Source organism: Panulirus ornatus, chromosome 17 (genome assembly GCF_036320965.1).
Source record: "Panulirus ornatus isolate Po-2019 chromosome 17, ASM3632096v1, whole genome shotgun sequence".
NCBI lineage: Eukaryota > Metazoa > Arthropoda > Malacostraca > Decapoda > Palinuridae > Panulirus > Panulirus ornatus.
Genome location: NC_092240.1, coordinates 51091091 through 51118000, shown reverse-complemented (window position 1 = coordinate 51118000; position 26910 = coordinate 51091091). Strand labels below are relative to the sequence as shown.

At 38.1% G+C, this 26910-nt stretch overlaps 1 protein-coding gene across 2 annotated transcripts in view; it reads left to right on the top strand.

Annotated features, from left to right (window-relative positions):
• The window catches only part of LOC139754745 (uncharacterized), a 32793-nt gene extending 6472 nt beyond the window's left edge, over window positions 1-26321 (top strand). For both annotated transcript variants that reach the window (XM_071672496.1, XM_071672495.1), the window contains exons 5-16: window positions 1781-1926; window positions 2484-2593; window positions 4573-4742; window positions 8515-8802; window positions 11614-11752; window positions 13637-13790; window positions 16036-16162; window positions 16645-16757; window positions 18235-18333; window positions 20228-20360; window positions 24087-24226; window positions 25730-26321. In XM_071672496.1, coding sequence (XP_071528597.1) covers window positions 1781-1926; window positions 2484-2593; window positions 4573-4742; window positions 8515-8802; window positions 11614-11752; window positions 13637-13790; window positions 16036-16162; window positions 16645-16757; window positions 18235-18333; window positions 20228-20360; window positions 24087-24226; window positions 25730-25771 — 1661 coding nt within the window. In that variant the 3' untranslated portion in view covers window positions 25772-26321. The remainder of the gene's footprint in view (window positions 1-1780; window positions 1927-2483; window positions 2594-4572; window positions 4743-8514; window positions 8803-11613; window positions 11753-13636; window positions 13791-16035; window positions 16163-16644; window positions 16758-18234; window positions 18334-20227; window positions 20361-24086; window positions 24227-25729) is intronic.
• The last annotated feature ends 589 nt before the right edge of the window (window positions 26322-26910 follow it).

Sequence of the window (26910 nt, the reverse complement as noted above, 5' to 3'; positions counted from 1 at the left end):
CACAGATCCAAGCTCTACCTTCACAGTCTGATGTTATTTACTCCCACCCGTCTTTCATACACTGTCACTCCTGATATGATCAATCCACCTCACACCACGTAGCGTCCTCAGTTATTTCATTTCTGACACATCTACCCAGTTCCTTTCTTTTGCATTCAAGGCCTAAGACTTGTATCCTTTCAGCATGACTGGGACTTCTGTACCTTTAAACTTACCAGTATTTGCCCCTAACAGACACTGACCTCTTCCTCCATGCATTCTTTATTGCTAACAGGACTTTGCCCTGCTTTTCATCATTTGGCTCAGTTCAGTCCCCTATGTTTCCATCCACTGCCATGCTCATTCCTAAACACCTAAAACACTCCACTACAGTTCCTTTCCATTCAGACTTACACTCAAATCATCCTCTTATTCTCCTGCTGCACCTCATCACTTTATCTTGGTTTACATTTACTCTTACTTCACCCACTCTCAGGCACTTTTACCAGTTTCTAGGCTGCTACAAGCAAACGGTATTTGATTCTCTTTCTATGCCCCCTAACCTCCACTTGCAGCATATTGTAGACCTGCCTCTCATTCTGACTGGTGCATTGGCCCCCCCTTACTGCCTCACCCATGAGCACATTAAACATTCACCTTGACACCACACATCCTGCTGCAGATCTGCCTTCACCCAGAATCACTCTCCCTCCTCCCGTATCATTTACACGTATTCCTTACTTGGTGAAAACTAAACTGTATCTAGTAACTCTCCATTTACTCCAGAGTCTTGGACTTTCTTCAACCAACTGAAGTGAACAGTTTGGGGGTTGGACTCCATGACCTGTCCTTCGAGCTTTATGGCGGTCACTTGACTTAACTTTAGGCCTCGTCTGTCCATTCATTTCAGTTGGCTGAAGAGGGTCCTAGACTGAATAAAAATATACTGGCTCTTCTCTTTCGTGTTTTCCCATGTGGATGTTCCTGTTATATCAATGTATTTTCAAATGGTAGAAAATGTTCTGAAAATATAGATTTTGATGTATTGAATAAGAATCGCACATAGCAAAACTACAAAAAAAATGTTGATAATTACTGCATGATTTTGTAGTATTCAGGCTTCACTTGAATCGATAATTGAGGTGTCCACAGAAAATTAATTAACACTACTACATTTCCTAGAGTACATTGCAGGTTGTATCTCACTATGCTCATATACATCACACAGTTTAGAAAGTCCGAGATTGGATTCTTAGAATCTACTCAAAGCATAAGTTTAGAAATAAATATAGTTGTGTTGTGGATATGTTGATACCAATAGGAATAAAATGACAGAAGCCTAGGTTAAAGCAGCTTTTTCTAATGCTCTGCCTGTGAGAGTTATATAAACATTGATTTTATGGGTTGAAGAAATAATTGTTAGATTTAAAGTGCAAGCTTGGAAGCCCCCCAAAAAACGAGCTGAGGAGGTTATAGAATAGTGTCAAAGTGTGCCCATCCTCTGTCAACAGGAATTGCCATTTAGTTATGGAATAACAGAAAAGCTTGCCATACTTTAGAAAAAAAAAATTGGTTAGAAGTTTTACATGTATTTGTTTTACAGTGATACCTAATGTGTGTGTCAAATTGAGAGATGATCCAGTTGAGAACTGAGATGACTTTTTTTAAGGAGTTTGGAGATGTTTCTCATGATTTTTGTTAATGTTGGCTCTATCTCTCCCTGTTATCTTCTTCTAGTTAGTGCTGAGGTTAACTTTTTCACTTTTAGACTTTGAATATAGCTCTCTGATATATGTTTCAGGAGACAACAATCAAATAGTGACAATTGTTCCTTCCTCCACGAATACCGGTGAAGTTAGTTACGTTTTGATTGTTGAACAGTCAGGTGATACTGACAAGGATGACACTGTGTACGATTTCAATGAAGCCGATGAAGGCCTCAGTTATGTAAGTATCTTCATTGCCCTTGAAACTTTTTCAAAACTTATGTGCCTTTCCTGCCTTAGCATGGTTGCATCAGAAACAGACAGGTTAGCCTGAAGAGAAAAAAATGCACCCTTGATTCCTCCTTCTATTCCAAATTTTATGAAATAGTAATATGGTAGTTGGAAAGAACATTAGGAAGTTTTGATGGTATGTGGTGTGCTTGGAACAAGTTTGGTATTGTACTGTTTATAGTTCATGTAAAAGAGTTCCTGTTGTTGTGATATAGTACTACAGAAAAAAAAGTGGATTTGCAAAGTAATGTCACCATGATTGCAAGTTTGGTATTGTACTGTTTATAGTTCATGTAAAAGAGTTCCTATCGTTGTGATATAGTACTTTAGAAAAAAGAAAGTGGATTTGCAAAGTAATGTCACCATGATTGTTGTTTTTATAGATGGGGAATTGTGTGACTGGGGAAGTGTAATGCTGAACCATGGTGGAATAGCATAGTAGAGTAGACAAGAGTTGTGTCCATATGATGCTAGTACCATTAACCTAAGAATTCTTTTTCCCCTTAGGAGTCAGGTGAAGAAGACGACAAGAAGATGATGCGTATTATTCATAAAAAGTCTCAAACAGTTACTCAAGCTCATATGTGCAACTATTGTAATTACACCAGTCCAAAGAGGTAAGGATATAATAATTTTTGATGTATGTAGTGTAATTATCCAACTCAAATTGGGCAAACTTTTTGCTGCTTCATATCATTGTTTATTCCAAATTTCAACCTTTTTGATGCTTGTCATTGTTCCAGATTTATCAGCAAAGGATTAATTTGTTGAGAGATTAAGTTTCTGGAACTCAAGTAAATCACAAAACGGATTTTTACATAATTTGCTTCATGGCATATAATTGACAAGGTTTTTGCCATTTGCTATTCCTGAGGAGAGAAACAGAAAAGCTCATGTCCTTTTAGAGCACAGTGGACCATATGCTTTTCCTACTTGTGTGACACTGCTGTATGATTGGATCTCCTGGATTGAAGATCAAAAAGTGAAAAGATTAGGAATGCGCTGCCCATGGTGTTTCGTTGTGATCATTAAGGAAATGTCTGTCCCTATATATTTGCATTTCTTTCAATTAGGATTCAGCAAATGAACATGGAAACTGAGAGGGCTCTGCTCCCTTTCAGATAATATCTAAGTTTAATTGTGGCATAATACTATGGTTTACCCACTATATGCCCCTGAAGACATTTTGACCATGCACAGCATTTTTCTGCCGCCTTTTACATTGCTGAATCGTGGTTCTAAAACCATGAAGTAATTGTGTGTCACTCATGTGAAGCTATTCTCTGCTCTGCATCTGTCAGAGTTAGATGTCTTTGGGCTGGTATCGTTGTTAGTTCTTTTGTTGGCAATCGCCATATTCTTTAACTTCAGAATTCTCCATTTCTTATTTTTTCAAGTTGCCTGAAGGAACTAGAATCTATCATGTGCTTTTGTTTTAATGTTTTGTTTAGACCCCACAGTGCTTGTATTGTTTTCACCATAGGGACTTTCTTTCCCATAATTTTCTTTCTGTTTTGTATAATCTCCATTTAAAATTTTTTTTTCATTTTTTTTTCCACCATTGTTTTGTCAGGGTGTTCTGAATTGTTTCAGATTTTATATTTACCATTATTAGATGAAAGAAATACATATAAAAGTAAAGGATATGTACAAAAATATGTACAGTATATAGCTGTGGTATAGTGTTAAAGTGAAGTGTCCAGTAAGTGGTGATTGATTGAATGATTGGAAATTCATTAATGACTTGCCTCTGTTTATGAGAGAAATACTTGTAAGCATAAAGGATATCCAGAAACAAGGCACAAACATAACATGCATGGCTGTGAGATTGTCGTAAAGATATTACTTAATTCTGTGATCGGAGAAGAGGGTGGATGAGCCTTTTACGTACATTCATTTAGTGATACACCATTATTTGTGGTTACTATTCTATCTTATGTGGCTGTCTTATGATTTATTCTTGATGTCTAGATTGTAAGACTGCATTTCTAGTATTTAATCATGGTGAAGAGAATGCTTCCTGGATTGGATTATTTCAAATTCATTTTGTTGTTTGATTCATACATGATTATCTTATGCTTGATTTTTTTGGTTAAAGATGAAAATGATACATGGAATTTTTCTGTGTAATACTGATTGGATTTACTCTGGGCAACATAAGTGTCTTAGGAATTATTCTTTGTTTTGCAGTTTGTATGAAAATTTTATGGGGTACCTCATGATTGGCTTCTAGTTCAAGAACTGTATTGGTCTTTTTAGGTCTAAGTTCGTTATACTCATTAATAGCTATAGCTCTGTTAGTGTGCTTAAGTTCATTATATTCATGAATAGCTTTTGCTCTGTTAATGTGCTTAAGTTTGTTATACTTGATAATAGCTTTGGCTCTGTTAATGTCTGTATTACTAATTTTCATGAAAAACTTGGGAGAAGCATGCTTGAAATTTCTTGTCTGAGTTTCAGACTTTTCTGTGGACTATTCTCCCTTTTCATTTGCCTGTCATCAAAAACTTAGGGAGAACCCCAAAACTTTTGGAGGTGCATTTTGAAAGCTCTGTAATTGTTTGGTGTTTATTTTGTATTTTAACTTCTTTTCCAGATATCTACTGTCAAGACACATGAAATCTCACAGTGAAGAACGGCCGCACAAATGTTCTGTCTGTGAACGTGGATTTAAAACTTTAGCGTCCCTCCAAAATCATGTTAATACGCATACAGGCATCAAACCCCACAGATGCAAGTTTTGTGAAAGCACTTTTACCACATCTGGTATGTTAAATTGATATATGTAAGTGATATATTTTACTAAATGTAATAGTGTTTTGATGCATGTTCTGTTGGTTTCCCTTGTTCACCCATGGAAACTCAATGTGGGATATTGGCAAGTTTTTCTGAAGTGTCTTCTTTATAGAGTAAATGGTATTTGGACCTCCATAGTGTAGCAATTAGTGTTCATGATTGTGATGCATTCACAGGCCACCCAGGGTCGAGTGCATAATTTTGAATTCCGGTTGCGACAGTTGGTTTGGGGTAAAAGGTTCGACGGCCCTAAGACATTGTGGGATGCTCTTCCTTACAATCTTTGTTAGCCGAGATGAGATGCTGCGTACAGATACCTTTTCACAAGACTTGCACAATGCATAAGATAGACTTTTGATTTGAGCCATATTTTTTGTTTTATAGAGACTAAAGTTCACAATTTTTTCCTTTATTTGGCCACATTTCAAGCATTGTGTTTGAAATATGGCAGACATCTTTTTACATGGTAGTGAGAACCCTCACCGATTCTCACATGCTTGGTGTCTGCTACATCCTTTCGTTGATCATGCGTTTTGGCACAAAGATATAAAATCCTACAGTGATATTGGCATCAGTGTGCATACATAGCAGAATGCTGTTGACATATCCTGCCACAAGTTGAATTTTGGCACATTGTAGGCTCCATTAGCTGGCCATAGATGACAATTCAAACAAAGGATGAGTCACTGGGGTTTGTGTGGAGGCCACAGTAAACCTATGTGGGATGGCTGTGAACCTTCTCAGGATTTACTGTGTGTGTAGCACCCACTATTGTGCCCCACCATCCATATTGCTTTGCTCCTGCTGTGCCCCCACCATGCCCTTGATGTGCTCCTGCCAAGTCCCTGGGGCCCATACTTGGAATTGGCCGGTCCAGTAACTAATTATGTTTTCCTAAAATGAGAATGCTTAATTCAGAAGAAAAATAATGGTTTTGTTATTTTTTGTTTACCTAATTTATTTTTGGTTTAAGATTTGTTAGTCCAATAAATGATTCTTTCCTAGACTTGGAATATTTCATAATAAAAATGTAATGATTCTTATATTTTTTTGTGCACTGAGAGAGGCAACAAAAATCAGTTACACACTGAAGGCGTTAAGGGGTGTATGGAGGGAGAAATACTGTACTCACTCATTAATGTTGGCCTCTCTGTCTTTTAAAGGACTCCTTGTCTGATTTTCAGTAGAGTTTGATAAACTTTTCCCCTTTTACTGGACAAATGCCTGATGAGTGAATACAGTTGCAAGCTAAGTAATTTTGAATATTCAAGGAATATATAGTTTTTAGTAGGTGTTAGTTGGTAGGCAGCCAACAACTAGGGAGGTATATTAGCAGTACTTCCCACCTGGGTATCAGGTGGGTTATTGACAGGTGCTTAGTGAGCCAGTACTTCAGTGGTTGTCAAGTTGCACTTCTCTGACCCAGATAGCTGTTTTTTCTTTTTGCCTCGACCAGACATGAATTACTGGCATTCTGTCCACAAACGTGCAATCTCTCCTTGTAATATGAAACACTTGACACTCAGCTCATTTTTAGTAAATATAGATTTTCCTGCAGTGAGCATTGTGTACTAGCCCTGCCTATTAGCAAAATGGTAGGAGCAGTAGACAGAAGTAGTAGGTTGGAAAATTTAGGCAGGACCGTGAGGTAGAAGCATTAAGTAGAAGAAGTAGGAGTAGGAGCATTAGCTAGAAGTAGTTTGAGGAACATTAGATGAGAGCCTTTGCAAACACTGCACTAGAGTTGCTCCTTTGCCATTGGCTTCTTAAGGGTAAGGCACTTAATGGCTGAGAAGCAGCACAGGAATTCACTAGGTATGGAGACAATTGTTGCAGTTACCCCCCTTGAGGGAGATCCAGTTGGAACAGGTATCAGAGATAGAATTATAGTTTCTAAATTTCAACCAAATGTTCTTACCTACAACTACCTATTGTTTTTACCTAATGCTCCTGCCTAAATGTTCCTACACACTACTTGTATCTACTCTTCATACCATTTTGACATAAGGCAGGGCTAGCACATAGTGCTCACTGCAGGAATATCTAAAGTTACGAAGAATGAGCAGTGTGAGTTAAGTGTTGTCAAATGTTATGTATGACAAGGAGATATTTTAAGTTTGTGGACAGAAATGACAGTAGCCCATGTTTGGGTGTGGCAGAAAGAAAAGACAGCTTCCTGGTTCGGAGGAGTGCAACTTGACAACCACTCTGCAATTGTCGCTAACCTTCCCAATATCCAAGCGAGTAGCACTTGTAATATACCTCCCTGGTTGTTGGCTGCCTACCAACTCCTACCTCTCATGGTTGACTAGGGTGAAAGCCTTTTAAGTAAGGATGTTTTGTGTCCCTCTAGGTTGCGACTGATAAAGTCTAGGAAACTGACAGGGCAGTGGGTGGTAGAATGGATTGTCATATTACCAAACTGTTGAGTCTGTGTAACTGTATAGGGACCTCAGATTCTCATGCTGACTTGGGGTGATGGGACTCGAAGGTCAGCTGAGTGGCAGCTGTTGCCATGAAATGAAGGAGTAGAGAAGCGTAAAGAAACTATTAGGAAAGGAAAGAGGAGTGGAGGATTTAAATCACAGGATAACTGTGTGTTGATTGATAAATTAATGCTTCTGGGAATGTCTGATATTAAGACTGTATTCACTGGAGCACAGAAAGAAGAGAAATATGGTATGCATGTAGAAAAGACTGGAAGAACTTGTTTCAGATCCTCTCTGGAATATTTATGGGTAGAGATCATAGACATTGAAGACTCCATGATAACTGTCAGAAAGCACAGTTTGCATGAGTTTACATGAGAAAGACAGACAACAGGAAGCCTCATTTGCCCATGACTGGGTTGTCTGGTAAAGAAAAAAGTTTTTTTTTTTTTTTTTTAACTATTCACCATTTCCCCGCATTAGCGAGGTAGAGATAAGAACAGAAGACTGAGCCTTTGAGGGAATATTCTCACTTGGCCCCCTTCTCTGTTCCTTCTTTTGGAAAATTAAAAACGAGAGGGGAGGATTTCCAGCCCCCCGCTCCCTTCCCTTTTAGTCGCCTTCTACAACACGCAGGGAATATGTGGGAAGTATTCTTTCTTTATCCCCAGGGATAAAAGATATCCAGAAATAAAGAAAATAAAGAAATAAATAAAATGAATAAAGATAATGAAAAAATATCCAGAAATATATCATATGGATCAGCCCAGGTTAATAATCAAGAAAATGTAGGATAATGTAGCTATTACTAGTTCTTATTGGATGCATTGATTTTGCTGACCTGCTGGCTTTGGACGTGGAGTTTGATTATACAGTGGAAGAGTAGTGCTGTATGGTTCTAGATTGAGCTCTTGGGTTTAGAATTGGAGTCCAAATGTCAATTTACATATTCAAAGCACTCTTGTCATTGGGTCAGATGCATTAGACCACACACATGTGCAATCAGTGAATTGTCTGTGGAAGAGTCAGCTTGTGTATCTTTATAGAATGTGGGAAATAGCATGTTAAGTTAGACATCTAAATTGCTTACTTGGTGTAGGTGTTAAATCAATGTTGTTTTGTTTTTCTGTAATTGCATAAGAATGGAAGACATGAATTCACTGAATAATTGCATTTATTTCTGCTAGTGGAAATGTGATAATTAGAATAATTTACTTGTTATTGCTGTTCCCATGAACTAGATTCCCATTAGTAGATTTACCTTCCTGTGAATACATGTAAACTTTTGAACAATACATTTTATTTTTTATTAGGTGAGCTTGTTCGACATGTTCGTTACATCCATACCCACGAAAAACCTCACAAGTGCCCGGACTGTGACTATGCCAGTGTGGAACTTAGTAAGTTGAAGCGCCATATGCGGTGTCATTCTGGAGAGAGACCATATCAGTGTCCGCACTGTACTTATGCCAGTCCTGATACTTTCAAGCTGAAGAGACACTTAAGGATTCACACTGGAGAGAAGCCATATGAATGTGAGATTTGTCATGCCCGTTTCACTCAGTCAAACTCTTTGAAGGCTCACAAATTGATACACACAGGTAAGCATATAACAGTTGAAGTTTTAAGCTTTCCGAACTTTTTGTACACTGACCAGGATGTTACTGCTGCTTAGGTGATGAAAGTAGTATTGATTCAGCACCACAGTGACTTCCATATTTCCATACCCTGGCCCAGTGTCATGGTTTTATTTTTTCTGCCCCATGTAAACATGGATTGCTGGAACTCGGTTCCAAAACACTAACCACCTTTTTATTATTCACTCAGTAATTGACAACATGTAACCAGTTTTAATCCTAAACGATAAAGAGTCCCTTAGCCCAGGGGATAGGGAAGTAAGAAAACAACTTTTTTGAAGGCTTAGGCATGGGTGTCTGAATGCATGTAGATGTAGCCAGAGTGAGAAGGGAAAGCGAGGTGATATATTTGGAAAGAGGAACATGAATGTTTTGGCTTTGTATGAAAGTAACCCTAAGGGAAAAGGGGAAAGAATGGTGTAGAAATTCCCAAGAGGTAAAATCTGAGGCTTGTGTGAGTGTGAAAGTAAAGAAGGGAGTGGCTGTTCAGATGAAAGAAGAGTTGCAGGACTATGTTTTAAGAATGTAGGGAAGTAAGGTCTAGAAACAGTGTGGATGAGAATGAAAGTATTTGAGAGATAATTGCTTATGCATTTGGTTGTGCAAGGAGAGAAGCGAGTGTTTTGGGAGGAGGTGAGTGAGTTTATAAGCAATTTGATACAAGGGACCAAGTCTTAGTAATGGGTAATATGAATACAAGAGTAGGTGATGTGGCAGTTGAGGGTATAATTGGAGGTTGTAGGTTACACCTTGTTAATGAAAATGGTGAATGCCTTGCCATGTTGTATGCTGAATAAAGAATTAGTGACTGGGAGTACTTGCTTAAAAAAAATAAAGTGCAAACATAAGTATACATTGGTGAGTGGGACTGGGGTTAGTGGATGCTATTGGATTATGGATTGCTGTTAATTGTGAGGCATGCAAAGGACATTGATGTTAATGCACTAAGAGGGGCAGCAGCTAGTGGGTTGTCTTATTTCTTGGTGGAGCATTTTGTATTTTTATGCATCAGGACTGCATCACTAGTTTTCAAGAAACTATTCTTTGGTATAGGAGAAGCAGATTTCTTAATCTGAAGAGTAATACACTCAGGATTTGATGTAAATGGCTTTCTGCAATGTTTTTTGTTAGACGTGAGCAGAATGGCATGGGGGCAGGTATTTGTTTGCTCAATTGTTGCGTAGATTTATGTTTATAAGCCATGCTTCACTATTGTGCCATTGATAATAAATCATTTGAAACTCATTACCTTATCTTAAAGCCCCAGAAGTCTCTTCTATGGGCCCCCCACAGTGCTCAGGACACTAACGACAGGTCATTTATTGATTTATTTATAATCAACCCAGGACCACTTTCTTGAAAGGGTCCTAGTTTTACTCCATGACCCCATTTCCAGGAGCTCCTGTAGTTCGAAGACATTCTGTTCTCGGTACTCATATCATTTGTTGCTTTGCGGACTGTATTTTGAATATTATTTTGCATTGCTCTCCTGAACAAGCTTTCTTCACCTAATTGATTTTTCAGGTGTGGTTGTTTTTTTCATTTATTTTGCTTATGTACAGCATTGCTCTTGATTCACTATTAGTGGCTTTACTTGGAATGAGCTAATGTGCTATTTTCTAAAGAGGATATGAATATTCATGCAGTGGGAGGAAGTGGAGGTTTGCTGTATTATCTGTTGGCACTTGGATGGCCTAGAACTAATTGATTGTCATTATTTCTTGATGAAAAGAGTCAGGGCCAGATAGCCTTTAGGTAGGAACTCTTGGGCACATGTCAGACAAGTTCCAAAGTTCTTTGAAGAGTGACCCTCTTCTGCATCAGATCATGCTATCTATCTGTCTCTGAAGCCTGTTCCCTTCTGGAACTCCCTCAGGCGGGTGGCCACAGCAGTAGAGTCTCCGTAACTAGTGAACTCCATTGGTACTTCTTAGCCTTCAGTGCCTCACCATTAACAAGCTACAGACAAAGGGCAAGTCTGTTGTGGTGTTTGAAGAGGCTCCTACCTGACGTTCCTTCTGACTACTTCTGCCTAATGCTTCTGCCAAATATTTCTACCTAATGCTCCTACCTTCTACTTTTATCTGTTGCATGCTTCTGGTAGTTGTGAAGGCTGCCTCTGGTACTGAGTTTTAGTTTAAAAAGATTTTTCTAAACATTCTAGTTTCATATTCTCTTATTTTTGAACTTGAGAAAGTAATCGTGATTACTTTATTACATACCATTCATTAAGAATGTATATTGTATTGTGTCTCAGGTGTTGCACTCACATTAAAGATTGCAAAAGATCTTATCAGGATTTGCAAATGTGCATGTGCAATTTATGAGATTGATAACAAGGTGAACTTTGGTTGGCTTATTTCTGTTTTGTCTTTAGGTTGTGAAGAGCATTCTCTCGACATTGTACCTTCCCATATGCATTTCCCCTTGATTTAATAAATTTTCAGGGCACCATTTTTGTGTCTTAACTTTTAAAAGTTAAGTTTTTATTTCTACAGTCCTTTTGCTGCTTCATCCATTTTTAGCAAGGAGGTACGTGCCATGTCATTCTCAAGCAGTGCCACCGAATTCATGCATTCCAATTTAGAAGACATGGCATTCATATTTAAAGCACCTACCAAAGCATTCTAGACCTCTTTTTTGGAGAATTACAACTTTTTTTTTATAACATTTTGGAATGTTAAGTTTCAGTGTACTATATAGATAAGAAACTATCATCATGCTTTAAGATAATTGACAATGAAAGAGCAATTCTCTGTTTGGATGTTGCATCAGGGAACAAGCCGGTATATGCCTGTGAGCTATGCCCGACGACGTGTGGCCGTAAGACAGACCTCCGGATACATGTACAGAAGCTCCATACCTCGGACAAGCCTCTAAAATGCAAGAAGTGTGGCAAGGCCTTCCCAGATAGGTAAGCAGATTTATTAATGTTTCCAGTATTGATGCATTCAAAAGTTTGATTTGCCTAAAGAAGGCATTTTAAGAAAAATGCCAGATTGTGATGTTACTGTTAGGGATGTGGAAAAGGCATATGGTAAGTTGAATAAACTGTGTTGTTCAAATATATGTATTTTTAATATACAGAGTGGCAAAGGGTTGTAGACTCAGGGACAAAAATATCTAAAAAGTAGACACACATCTGTTAAGTAATCCTTGGAGGATGTTATTGTTGCCTCTGTTAAGAAAGGGTACATATCTCTTTGAAACTCCTCTAGAGTTTTACCATTCATCACATTTTGTAGTAGAAATTTGGTGTAGAAGGGCACATGCCTCTGATTGATCCGTCCTTAGTTGGATAAATAAAGTTATCCATTCAAGAGAGAGACTTTTTTAGCTAAAGAGCTCTTATGTAGATTTATATTATTTATTTATTTATTTATTATACTTTGTCGCTGTCTCCCACGTTAACGAGGTAGCGCAAGGAAACAGACAAAAGAATGGCCCAACCCACCCACATATACCTGTATATACATAAACTCCTGCATATGCACATATACATACCTATACATTTCAATGTATACATACATATACATACACAGACATATACATATATCACATGTACATATTCACCCTTGCTGCCTTCATCCATTCCTGTTGCCACCCCGCCACACATGAAATGGCACCCCCTCCCCCTGCATGTGCACGAGGTAACGCTAGGAAAAGACATCCAAGGCCACATTCGTTCAGAGTCTCTAGCTGTCAAGTGTAATGCACCGAAACCACAGCTCCCTTTCCACATCCAGGCCCCACAGAACTTCTCATGGTTTACCCCAGATGCTTCACATGCCCTGGTTCAATCCATTGACAGCACATTGACCCTGGAATACCATATCGCTCCAATTCACTCTATTCCTTGCGCGCCTTTCACCCTCTGTATGTTCAGGCCCTGATCACTCAAAATCTTTTTCACTCCATTCTTCCACCTCCAATTTGGTCTCCCACTTCTCCTCGTTCCCTCCACCTCTGACACATATATCCTCTTTGTCAATCGTTCCTCACTCATTCTTTCCATGTGACCAAACCATTTCAACACACCCTCTTCTGCTCTCTCACCCACACTCTTTATTACCACACATCTCTCTTACCCTTACATTACTTACTCGATCAAACCACCTCACACCACATATTGTCCTCAAATATCTCATTTCCAGCAGATCCATCCTCCTCTGCACAGCCCTATCTATAGCCCATGCCTCGCAACCATATAACACGTGTATGTGGGTGGGTTACGCCATTCTTTCATCTGTTTCCTTGCACTGCCTCACTAATGCGGGAGACAGCGACAAAGTATAATAAATAAATGAATAATGATACATATATTTATATTTGCACCAGATTGATAGAATAATAGGTAACACATATCATGTCACCAGTATTGTTTAATTAGTTCTTGAATGGTTTAAGAGTTTAATGGCAAGTAACATAGGAAGAGGACTACATATTTAAAGGTTGGAGGGATTAAGTGCCAAGAGTGTTCTTAGTGCTAGAAATTTAGTTGAATTAGAAGAAAATGAAAAAAAAAAATTGGATACAAATTTTGGTGTGACAAACAAAGCAAATGCTCATGAGCATGAGACTTTGTTTTAGGAAAGGTGGAAAAAATGTTGAGTTTGGTTAAATGGACTTTATAGTGGAACTGTTTTCAGTCATTTTCATGTATATGTACAGGTGTAATGTCATTTTTATTTTGTTGCATGCATTGTAGGAGGGAGGCACTTATTACTTACTAACCTTCTCCATAAGTGTTGAAAATCTGTTTGTTTTTTATAATTTTTAACATGAAAACTCGTTTCAGATACACATTCAAGCAACACAATAAATCTCATGAAGGGGAGAAGTGTTTCAAGTGTGACCTGTGCCCCTATGCTTCGATTTCTGCAAGGCATCTAGAATCCCACATGCTAGTACACACAGAGCAAAAGCCTTACCAATGTGATCAGTGTGACCAAGTAAGTGCACTGCTTTTTTAATCATAATGCCATAAGAGTGCTAATGCATGAAATATAATGACCATTGATGCTGGATTGGATAGTGATGCTTATTGAATCCTTTGTATTGTTTTATGCTCTACCCGAGACTTCAGCCCCATCCAGACATCATCAGATAGCATGGTTTTTTGAAGATACAGTTATTACTTGGTATAGTGGCCTGACAAGTATAAACAGATATTATGTGAGAGGGATAGTTCATTTTCTGTTATATTAGCAGATCAAGTGATTTAAATGAGTCTTTTAGGTATGGGCACTAGGTAAAATGAAATGAATAAATAAATAATATTTCTTTCCCATAGTATTTCATCAGTGCATTTCATGATCATTGCTATTACATACTTTTAACTTTGTTGTGATGTCAATTCCCCCTTGAGTCCCTCTGTCATGCCACCTTTACTTGTGTAACCTCTTTGTCCATCATTTCCTAGTTCTTCTTGTGTTGTTTTGTCCTAAACTAACTCAATTTAGTGTATGTATAGTTTGTAATTTATCAGTATTACTTGATATGTAACTACTTTCATGCCTAATTTTTTCTACCACTTTAGTGAGGTTACTTCAGGAACAAATGAACGATGGCCTCATTTATATGCATCCACTGCTAGCTGTCATATTTAATGTACCAAAACCAAGGCCCACCATCAATGGCCAAGCCCCACAGACTGTGCCACAGTTTTTCTTGACCACTTATTATACCCTGGTTCAGCCCACATATGGCACATTGTTCGCTGAATGCTCTTGTCTCTGTACCCCTAAATTTAGGCCTTCTTAACTCTGTCCATTTATCTCCTGTTTTGTTCCCCTCCACTATGCTGCTTCAACTTCCAACACAACAGATCTCCAGTCTTTCCTCACTCATCCTACTCATTCCCAAACCATTTCAGTACATCCTAACTGGCTCTCTTAAATCAGACTGCGTTTACTACCATTCCCTCCATAGACACTATCGTTCCTTATGTGATCAAACCACTGCACACTGCATATTTTCATCAAGAATATCATTTTCAACATGTTTGCTCCTTTTTCCTTCTTTTGTGTTCAAGGCCCAAGACTCGTATCCATACAATATTCGTAGGAATAATTTCCTCTCAAACGTGCCCATTTTTACCCTAACAGATTATGACCTCTTATTCCTTAAAGCACTCAGTATCTTAGCTTCATTTTACACCTTGTAAATCAGTTCAGCTCCCATAGTTTCATCCATCGAGTATCTTGGCTTCCTTTTGCACCTTTTGAATCAGTTCAGCTCCCATAGGTTCATCCACTACCTTATCTACTTCACTCTACGCAGAGCATTCCACTTTCTTTAGATTCTCCTCATTGAAACTCACAGGGAAACCTTCCTGTCTCACCCTTTTGTTGTACCTTATTATTAGTTTAAAAATATATAGTTTTTATGATCTATGATTATCTTACTGGGCTTCTTTTTGACATGTAAACTGATGAAGAATCATGTTAATGCAATTGGCCATTAGAAGGTAAATATGCATTTTTTTTTTTTTTTCAATATGGTAGTCACTCAAACATTCCATGAGTTCAGATGTGTACTTTTGATTCCTTAAAATGTGAAGTTTAGAGCTGCAAAATATTTTTTCAGCACCATACATTTTTCTGTTTTTTTCTGCACATATGTCTTTTGTAGAGAGCTGTAGGGCTTGTTGATGGGTTAGATAGGGATTCTGTTTTAAGTTGATCATTTTCTTTCTGAAGTCATAAATGGCAGTTTTGTAAATGTGATTATTTTGGTGTATTTTTTTATCTAGTTAAGATGTGAGGCTCCACTCCGGTTCTCCTGTGACTAATAACTGCCCTTTTTTTTTAATAAGGCTCTTTGTTTGACAGCTGATTGTGGCCATTGGAGAAATGGTTTTATTTGTCCTTTCTGTTAGGCTGTCACCCATTATACTAAGAGAAGCCTTCCATCCACCTTGTATTTATTCTCGGTTTTCATCACAAAACAGTAGATTACTGCACCAAGTTAGTGTCTGGCTTTGACAGTGCTTGAGTATTGGCATTGCTTGTATGTCACAGTATTTATGAAGGTTTTTAACATCTGTCCAGAAAGCTGAGTGAGACCCATAAGTTTCCCCAGTTTGAGTGTTGATCCAGCAAGTAAGCCTCAGTGGACACAAGGCTGTCAGTATGTAAGCTAAGGGACGAGAGTGGCAGAGAAACATGACATTAAGTACATTTTTTTCTTATCTAGGCCTTCCGTCAGAAGCAGTTGTTGAAAAGGCATCAAAATTTGTATCACAACCCAGAATACATCCCCCCAATGCCCAGAGAAAAGACACAAGAATGTCCAGAGTGTGGGAAGGCATTTAGGCACAAAGGTACAGATTTTGTGTGATTAATTTTTATCGTAATGTAGACTTCACTTTATTCAGACTACCACTGTGTCTGTTTAAACTGTTAAACTTTTTTTGATGACCTGTCATTTTTTGTATGGTTACTGTTAGTACATTATTTTGCTTTGTAACCAGATCTACAGATAGCTGTCATTCTGAATATATTTATACTTATGCCCCGTGTTTGCCCCACGTTTAGTCCATGCAGGTGTTTATCAAATTGGATTTTGTTCATCTCTGCATTTAAGTGTCAGATACATAGAAAACTACCTGAAATATTTCAAATATGACCCTTTCATTTGCTTTAGGTTATTATAGGTTTTCATTGTGAGAATGTCAATATTTCAGTAAGATTTGCACAGTTATTGATTTCTAATTAGGACGAGCCTGTCCATACCTCATTCTGTATAATACAGCAAAATGTCAAAAGGAGTATACTTATTCCAGCTTCTGATATTTCTTTGAAGGTAACCTTATTAGACACATGGCCATCCATGATCCTGATGCATCAGCCCAGGAAAAGGCACAGGCACTCAAGATTGGAAGACAAAAAAGATTGCAACTCATAAATGGTCAACAGGTGATGCTTTTGCACTGTTGTAACTGTTTTTAAATATCATAATGAATTTGGCTTATGCTTGATGATATGGTAGCTCTGAGCTTCTCTCTTTATGCAGTAATTATAAGAAAAAAATCATAACATAAGTGATGCTAAGATGACATCTTAGAAGGAAGTACCTCTAGTAATGTAAGGAACGGGATTCAGTGCCGCAAACTTCTTTGTGCAGTGTGCTGCACTCAAAATAGACATCCCCCCCAAAGGATTTGATATGGTTTTGCATTCATCTTTGGTTTCTAAGCTGCCATATTTTGGCAATCTAGTTCTTTCTCTTCTCTAATGCATAGCTTCCTCTCTGATTGGTCTGTATCAGTAGTTGGTAATGGAGTGATTTCTCTGTAATCCTATTAACAGTGGTGTTTCTTTGGGTACTGTTGTATTGCCTCCATGCTCTCTTCTCCCTTTTTTTTGTTCATTTCTTCAATCTTCCGTCCTATTCACTCTTAACTAGTGATTCCACATTATGTACTTCACCTCATATTCCCTTCCTTCGTCTCTCTAACACAGTACTCACTCGGTATGTCAGGCTGAACATATCTTTTTTCATTGAGACCTGTGCAGCATCTCAGAATGGAGAAGCAGCAACCTTGGTGAAATTTAATTCTGCAAAAACCCAGTTTTTCCTTGTATATATATATCTGTAAATCTCGCATGTTTCCCAATTTATCTCCACAGTAACATAATAATGTTGGGCATAACAATCCTCAGCTCTGTCCTGGAAACCCCACATAACGAACACTTCAAAAATTTTTCTCTAATAGCTGGGAGTGTTGTATAGATACCATAGTTTCTTGGTTTATAAGCTGCTTTTCCTTGGCTTGAAGAGGGTTAATTGGCTCTATAATGTATTTCTTGTATGTCTGGGATGGCTTTTCCTTCTCCTCCTTAGCCGGAGGAATAAAAAACCTATCAACTCTCCTGCTGTTACCTTTCCCCATCCACTCCTCTCCATCTGCTGTGATGTTGCAGCCCATAAACCTGTTATACAGGTTGTTATTTTGGACACTAATCTCATGAGGTGCCTGCTTGCATCCTTGCCAATAATGGTTTAGATGTAAGGCACACACACCTGGTTGTTGCCGCCCATAGATTTTCATTGAGACCAGGTAATGAGGATTGACTGATATGATACCTTCTCCTTTCCTTGAACAGGAAACTTGAGGAATTATCTTCCCACTTTCATCTTTTTCTCTTCTTACAAGCTTTCCACTTTATGATTCTGGTCTTTACACACTTAAAGTGCTATGACTGATTTCATTTTCCTTGTATTCTATTTTTCTCATATTGCAGAGGATCTTGATTAGGGCAGTTTCTGACTGTACCATGGCATTTACTTGAAAAAATAATCTAAAAGGGAACCAATTAATTGAGCACTGGATACAGCTTCAGAACTTGATTAGATTGTAGATATAGATAGCATTTATCTTTTCTTTCACAGGTTGAAATGTACACCGGAGATGTTGATGAAGATGAGATAATGGCTGTGGAAGGGCAAGATGGCAATCAATATGTAGTCCTTGAGGTCATACAGCTTCGGGTAAGGTCACTGAGATGATCATGTTTTATTGTTTAAGGAAAAGGCTAAAGGAAAGTTGCTGGATGTAATGAAGGAATATCTTGGAGAGATGAGTATGTTGGCAGTTGTTTAAGAGTCCATTGTGATAAAGGTATATTGATATTTGCTTATTAAAAAGAAATATGAATCTCCACACTGACATTGGAGCCTCTTCCTTTTTCAGGTTGCACTCAGAGCTCATCATGTGAATCCAAAGTCTCCTTTTAAACCATCTTCACACTCAAAAGTTCTGTTGCATATAAATCACTCTCTAGCATCTCTGTCAAAAACACCTCAAGCCCTAATTAGCTCTCACGTCATCAATTTATCACTTTTGTGGAGTGTGACTTTTGAACCTTTAAAAGTACCACTGCTATTCATCTTGACAGACATCATTTATGATGAAATTTATGTAACCTTACCATTTTTCATCTCTACATGTCTTTCTCACATCTTCATTTTCGTCTCTCCTGTTGATTCCAGCTGTACTGTATAGATTATGCATCATTACTGCTTTTCTTTTTTACTTCTATAGCAGCTGCTTTTGGGTATCACATCTATACATTACAGTTGGAACATGTTTTTCCTCATGAAAGCCTCATTTGTGCTCTGAAGTTCTTTCCATTCTTTAAAGCTTTTAACTGTACCCTCAGTTTCCCATCTTCTCAAGACTACTACAAATTTAAACTTTGCCACTACCGTCCTTACTGAACTTCACTCCTGCGTACCTAAACAAAGCCATGGTTTTCAATCCTTCACCATTATAATGGATATTACATTTTAGCATCTCTTGCAAGAAACTTAAATTTAACTTATTCACATTTACTTTCAGCAGCTTCTTACATATTTCTCACACAGATTCTTCAAAGCAGACACCAGGTCCACAGATCCTCTTCTGAAACCTTAATGCTCTTCCCCAGTCAAATGCTCCATGCATGCCACCACACCCTTAGTCACCACTCTTCTGTATACCATATCAGGTATCCTTTACAGATTTACACCACTGTGGTGTGAACATTGTGTTTTGTCCCCAATTCCCTTATACAAGGTTACTAAAAATGCATTCTGCCTGTCTTCAGGCATTTCACTTTGGGCTTTATAAACACTGGAAAGCCTGTTTAACCAGTCAGCAGCAGTTATCACCTTCCTTAAGAAATACACATGCAGTCGTGAGTTTGCTGCTTTGCCCAGCTTCACTGTGGGTGAGGCTTTCACGAATTATCTTTGTTTTTTATCATAACTTTTGTTAGCATCCATATGCTGCTGACACAAGAAAGGCTTAGTAACATAAAAGGCATACAACCTTTTATTCCACATCACTTTGAGAAGGAGGAAGGTGGTGCTAACTCTCCTGCTGGATGATAATTCTGCTGCTGCTAGTTAACATGTAGGCTGAATACCACGCTGTTAGTTTCATGTGTTTATTTTGTATGACTAGTGTAGGCAGTAGGTTGTAGATAGCACCTGCCCAGGGAAATACTGCTCTCATGTCTTAGGGGTGTGGAAGTGATACCCATCATCAACTTTACTATGGATTTGGGAAGGGTAACTGAGGAAATTTTTCAGAGGAATGTGATAAGAGGAAATGGGATGCTGGAAGTGAGGAAGAAGGGCAGAGTGTGTGGATGATAGTGATTGACTCTTTTAAAAATATCAGGAATTCCTGAAGGAGAGGGTTGAATGGAGACGACCTAGAATATATTTTACTGGTACCTTGACAAAATGTCGATAGGGAAACTTGTAAGACCTCACCTATTCTGTGTCACTTTTATTCTACATTAATCTATATTCCATGACTGTTGATGAATATATCTATTTTTGTTAATATTAATTTAATTTCAGGAGTGCTAAATTAAAGAACTGTTGTAATTTTTAGGATGGTGAGGGTCACGTAATGATGTCGGATGGGATTCCTGTCACAGATGGCTCACTAGATGGTACGGGGGTTGGTGGGGTTTTAGGGTCCTCACCGCTTATGGTTCCCGAGACAATCACAGGAGATACAATAGGTAGGTTCTCTAAGTTTTTCATATCAAGTCACATTTTCAAAGACCATGTATGTGTTTTAATTATATATATGTATTGTGTAATCTAACAAATGTCACTTACTCTTGATATATGTTGATCATCTGGGAATGGGCTATGGGGAAAAAACATGTGCATGCTTTTTTTTTTTATATCCAAATGTTGTTCCCACTATATTTGCACACATCCATCTGTCATGATTAATTACTGAAGCCAGAGACTTCTCTCCATAGCCAAGCCCCATAGACTACTACTTAGTTTACCTTAAATCCTTCACTGGATGCTGTCCCTCTCAACACACCACACACCATTTCATTCCGTCCATTGCAAGCTTCTCGCAGTCCTGAGTGTTCAGGCCCCAGTACCCAAAAACATACTTTTACCTCCACCTTTCTCCCCCTTCCTTCTTGCCTTTTACTCACACAAATTACATGTAGATCCCCTTTGTCAGTCTCTTCACTCATCCCCTTATTATGCATGCCCCTTTTACCTCACGTCCCCTTAAATATAACCTTAATTGCCACATCCTCCTACCTTGCTTGCCGTTCCCCCAAGAACTAAGATTTTATCCCTTTCTTCACTCCTTTCATTGTATGATGCTTACGTGCAAACAGTTACCCACCTCTTAAAGTTGTACACCATATAGGCTGCTTTCATTCTAACCCATCTGAACCTTGAATTCACTTCTTTGCTTTTCTTAACAGTTATACAACCATTTCTTCATCAGAAATGCCACCCTGTGTTTACTTTTACCCTCTCACTAATCTCGGACTACTTTTTTCACATTGCTAAACTTTTCTGCCCCTGTACCCCACAACTTTGATTTTCTCAAATCCAGAGTGTGTAATTTCTCTTATCAAACATATTACCTATTTCTATCTTTTTTCTTTACAACTAGGCACATTGATGTACCCAAGTCTGAATACAAGATGGGAGGGTTGTTAACTTCCCCAGCTAGTTAACTTCTTCGACATGGAGGGAACACATTATTAGTATTCTTTCTCTCCTCTCCCTAAAAACCATTAGGAAAATGAACTCATTTTCAGAAGTTCTGTTGAAAGGGGAGGGGGCAAGAAAGATGAAAAGTAAGATTAAAAGAATGAGTATGTTTTTCTTTTAGCCATTTGGTGTAAGTGATAAATGCAGCTCTACTCACTACACCTTCCTTACATAACAGAACAACTAAATCATTGCCAAGAAACTGCTTCAAAGGGAAGAAAGCTAGTGAGTCAATTATACAAAAATAATGCCTGTGATTGAAAGTCTGAGCATGAGTTGCTTTGATCATCAAACAGTACTCAGTGCCAACCAACCCCAACCTAGCTGAGCAGTGCTCCAACATTACAGAAATATGTAGTAAAATATTTTAGATCATTACCGGTATGGCATTTAAAAGGAAATTAATTATAATGGAAACTATTCACACAGGAATAAGGTGTGTAGTGCTAAAAATCAGACATTGAGTGGAAAGAAATCAGTAGTTTTACAAGAGTGAGAACAGTATTGGATATCTTAGTACAAGTTTCCCCCCATCCTATCTGGAAACTGCAACCATTGTGGGGTGTTGCAAACACACATTAGCTTATACTGACTGAAGAAATAAAGTAAGATGGATAACTTAAATGAATTGATCAGTAACAGTGAGTAACTCTTTCTCTTTTATAATCAGTTTCTTAAAAACGGGAACGTGAGAAAGATAAGCGGTCCTTCAAGGTTGAGGCTAGCTGTCTAAGTATGGTTGTAACTTAAGATGACATAGGAAACATAAGTGCCATGCCTGATAAAAGAATCCTCAATGAACTGGCTGGGTGAAACACAGCTAAAATCAAATGGGTTGGTATGGTTTGGGAGTGTTCAGAAGGTGAAAGGATAAGCTTGAAACTAGAGGTAGCACTTTTGACGATGAGGGAGCTGTAGGATTGTGTTGAAGGGTAAGGAAGTGGTTCAGAATGAAAGTAGACCATATCAGATAGAGGACTGTTGGTGCTTGTGCAGCTATTGGGAAAGGCATGATTTTTTTTTTATATATATACATACAAAGGGCAGAGTGATTGCTTTGGTGAATTTGATGCAGGTAATCATCTCTTGGCACTAGGGGATCTGAATGCAAGGGTGGGTGATGTGGCAGTTGAGAGTATAACAGAGGCATTGATCTATAGTTTTGAATGTGAATTTGGAAAAGCTCGTTGATTTGTGTGCAAAAAGAGAAATGGTGATTAAAAATGCATGGTTTAAAATAAAGGTGCATACAGAGGTGCACAAGGAAGAGTGAGGTTGTTCAGTTGGCATCATTAGATTATGCAACACCTGAAAGGTGTGCAAAGAAGAGGTTGTTAGATATGAGAGGGGCTAGCAGGTGGAATGTCATATCAGATCTTGGTAGAGAGGAGTGTGAAAATTATGTGTGGTTTAGGGAAAGAGATAATGACATGTACATGTGAAAAAGTTGATGAAAAGTGAGCAAGCATTGAATGGTGGCCTTTTGTGCAGAGATACTAAAGAGAGACTGAGATAAGAATGGCATTCTGTGAAAGTAAATGAAACTTGGAGAGTAGAAGGTATATAGGAGGGACAGTGCTTAAACTTGTGGTTGTAAAGTGAATGACATATGTGGCATTAATGAATATGGAGAAATGATATGATTGGTTAGAGAGAATTGCTTTATGGAAGTTGCTACAGATATATGGAGTAAATGGAGTTTTACCAAATTCAGAGGAGTTTTACTGGAAGTAGACTTGTGTATGATTAGGAAGGGAGGAGGTGGTTGGTTCTGGGTTAAAATGGGTTGCATTAAGGATGCATGATATCACCATAGTTGATAAGCTGTTCATGGATGGGATGTTAAGGAAGGTTAAGGTTGAGATAAGGATCTATTAGCAAGGGCAAGGTTGCATTATGCTGGGGGTGGGAGGTTGGGGGCATATAAGGTGAATCGGTTATTTGCATATGACAATTCTTGTGGCAGAGTGTAGACAGAAACCTCAAGAGCTGGTGACAGAATTTGGGAGAAAGTTAAGAGTAAAGGTGAAGAAAAGTAAGGTAGTGAGGTGCAACAATGGTTTAAGGCAGGATTGTTTGCATGCCAGTTTGACTGGAGGGAAAAGGATTACTTTAGTTACCATGGAGTGGAAATGGCAGTACATGGAATCATGGTAGCTGAAATGGATCATGGGATAGAAGAGGGAGACTGAAGGCCTAGGTGTGCAAACGAATGTGAAAGAGGAAGGTAAGTGTCTGTGAGGGCCAAGATGGGTACATTCAAAAGATATGCTCATCCATATGGAGAGGGCAATTAGGATGTGCTGAAATGAAGAAAGACTGATGGAGGAAGTGTTGGGAGAGGAGGAAAGGAAATCAAGGAGAAGATGGAAGGATTATAAAGGTAGCAATGTGGTATCAGAGTCTGAACACTCAGGAGTTTGAGAGGCATCCAGTGAATAATGTGATATATTGGGGGGCATGATGTTAATGGCCTGAACATTGGCAAATGGAGCGGTTAAGGTAAACCATGGAGCAGTCTGCAGGGCATGGCTGTGGATGGTCATATCTGGTTATGGTATATTACATATGATACTAAAGATTATGAGTGTGTGAAAGATGACACTGTTCATTTGTTCCTGGTACTTTCTTGCTGGAGCAGGAAAGAAATATACATGTGAAATGCTTATTATGATTATTTAAGTAATCCATTTTTGATTTGTATTCTGCAGGTCCAGTGGATGGGGCTTGTTTAGTTTCAGACAATCCACTTCTGGAACTCCAGCACAAGAAAACAGAACTGAAGACAGAAATTAGTGCAGAGGCGAAGAAGGAGGCTCAGAAAGAGATGGAAACTTGCTTTGGCTTTGATGTGAGTAAAGGTTAATGTTTTGAGTAATTGAAATGAAGACTAAGGAGGATTTGAGTTAAGATTGTAACCCAGCTTGCAAATTTATACTGCTAGTGTGTCCATTTAAAACATGATTAGAATAACTGAAATTCATTGAGTACTAAAAAAAAAAAGCCTTTTACGTAACAAGGTTATCAGATCTGAGTTCAGATGCATCGTTTGACCCCTTAATGTTGAAATAACGACTAATGTGGTTGAGAAAGTTGTTTAATTTTGCATGATTGTTTATTTTTATCTAGAGGACACAGCTGGGGATATGTTGTTGGCATTAAAACTAGTGAAACCGTGTGCTTTGCTTATACCCTTTTATTTTCAGTGATTATTAAGCCCTTACTAAATGCATATTATGGTGGCATGAAATGGATTTGATTGATCTGCCTCATGTAGACCATCAGTAAAACAGCTTTATTTCAGTATTGAATTAATTAGGTCTTACATTTAATCCAATGGCTCACTTCTTCAGCTCATCTCACATATGTGGATTTGTAGGCACAAAGGACATGCTAATTAAAGAAGAATAATTGATGCTTTCTTAATTTTGGAGTGATGTAAGAATGTAACTTTTTCAGTTTAATTACATTTTATTGCATAACAGAATGGGCAATAACCCAAATATATGGCAGGTTAGGTGCAAAAAGTCTACCTTGTAAAAAAAATTTGATATCTAGTGAAGTGTTCAGTGAGCAAGAGATATGAGTAGGGGACAAGGTCTTGTGTCTTTGTTTGTCTTGAACTTGGTATTGAACTCTACTCTCATGTCTCTCTAGGGATGGTTTGTCCCATGTGCTCTAGGAGAATGTTGAGGATCCATTGGGAGTTAGAAACTTCTTATTCACTGCCCTTGGGTGAAGTTAATGCCTGCATCCTTAACCAGGCCCCACAGACCTTTCTTTGGTTTCTTGTGAATGTATATATGCTCTATGAAAGTATTTCCTTTTCTACTTCTTTGCCATTTTGCTGATACGTTGAATTTTCCTCCTTGATATATATTACGTTCAGATTGTCATTACCTTCACTAGCTCTGTGAATGTAATGTACTGGCTGGCACTGAAAGGGTGAGCAAGTGTTTTTGTGTTCCCATTCATTTAAATATCTTGTACGTTCATCTCAAGGGCTTTTGCTGTTGTACTCTATAAACCTCTTATTTTGGACAAGGTCTTAGTTTTGTGATAGTTCTTGTGAATGTATAGGTCACCCAGTCCTCTCATGTAAAATCTTGCTCGTACAATTCCTGATGAATTTTGAGATGACTACCTTTGCTGAAAGTTGCAAGTTGTTATGCTCAAATTTCTTGGCCTTTAGCTCTATTTCTTACTCATTCAGGGATCCATTCCTGTCTCGTGTAAGCAGATGTGCATTTACATAAAAAGTAGGCATTTGAAATGTCATTGTGTATTACTGTACATGATTGCCTTGTTAGGAAAAGTTAAAATCATGTAACTTATTTCTCATTTTCTCTTTCAGGATGAAGATGAAGGACAAATTCATCTAGAATTTGGAGAATGAAGACAAGTTTGACTATGCATTTAGAGTTTGGCTGTATACATGAAATGTATATATCAGAATCAGGTTTCTCTAAATTCATATGCTGATTTTTTGACATTTGTGCTGTGATTTAATTTTGGTAAACTTTAATATATTTAATTACTTTCTTTTGATAAAAGCAGAACCTAAGTATCTGCTTCAGCTTTGAAAAAAAAAAATCACTGCTCATTTACATGAGTAGGTAGCATACCTTCACTTACGCCCAGTCATCTAGCTGTGAAACGTATGATTGGAGTGCATTTCCCACTTCTTTTGACCTGTTCCTCAGGACATACTGTTTTCATAATCTTACAGATTCCTTAGTAGTCTGCATAAAGAAAACCAAAAGAATTTGTGCTTCTTTGATTGTTATATGTCAGCCTCTGTGAGGTGTTCTACTGTGTTAATTGATGGTGAAGTCTGTACACTGTGCTGAGGTCACTACTGCATTGACTGCATGGCTTCAGTCCACAGATTGCAGATCCTACCATTGTTGTTGTTTCATTTGTAAATAATGTAAAATATTTATGAACATGGCCTTTTTATTATCCTTGAAAATGAGTTGTGTATTAACTGGGCCTTTTTTTTTCTCTCTGTACTGAAGGGTGTAAGCATATTTTTGACGATTTCTCTACCATAACTGAAAGTGAAATGGTTTACCGTGAAGGCAGAATAACTTATATTAAGAAATCTTTGTCAGACCCATTATAAGGTGACTGTTCAATCAGAATAAAAAAAATTTAGTTGCACAAGTACTGGTACTTCCAATAAAGTCATGTCTCAAAATACTTGGTGCCCAATTTGATGCAACACCATCGTACCCTTTACAACCATTTTGTAATGACCCATCAAACTGCATACAGATATAAAATGCTCACCCCAGGCTCACTTTACAGCCAACTAGACTCGTATAGACCCCCACCCCAAGCAAACACCACCTTGATAAAGCTACACCACTCCAAAATGATACAATAAATGCATGACAACCATTTCCCTAACCCAATCATGAACACCATTCCACTAAACATAAACCCAACTGAAACTGCACTTGCATGTCTGTGCCCTAGAAACCAGTCATATCTTCAATATTATAACATCGACGCAACACAGGATGCCTTTTG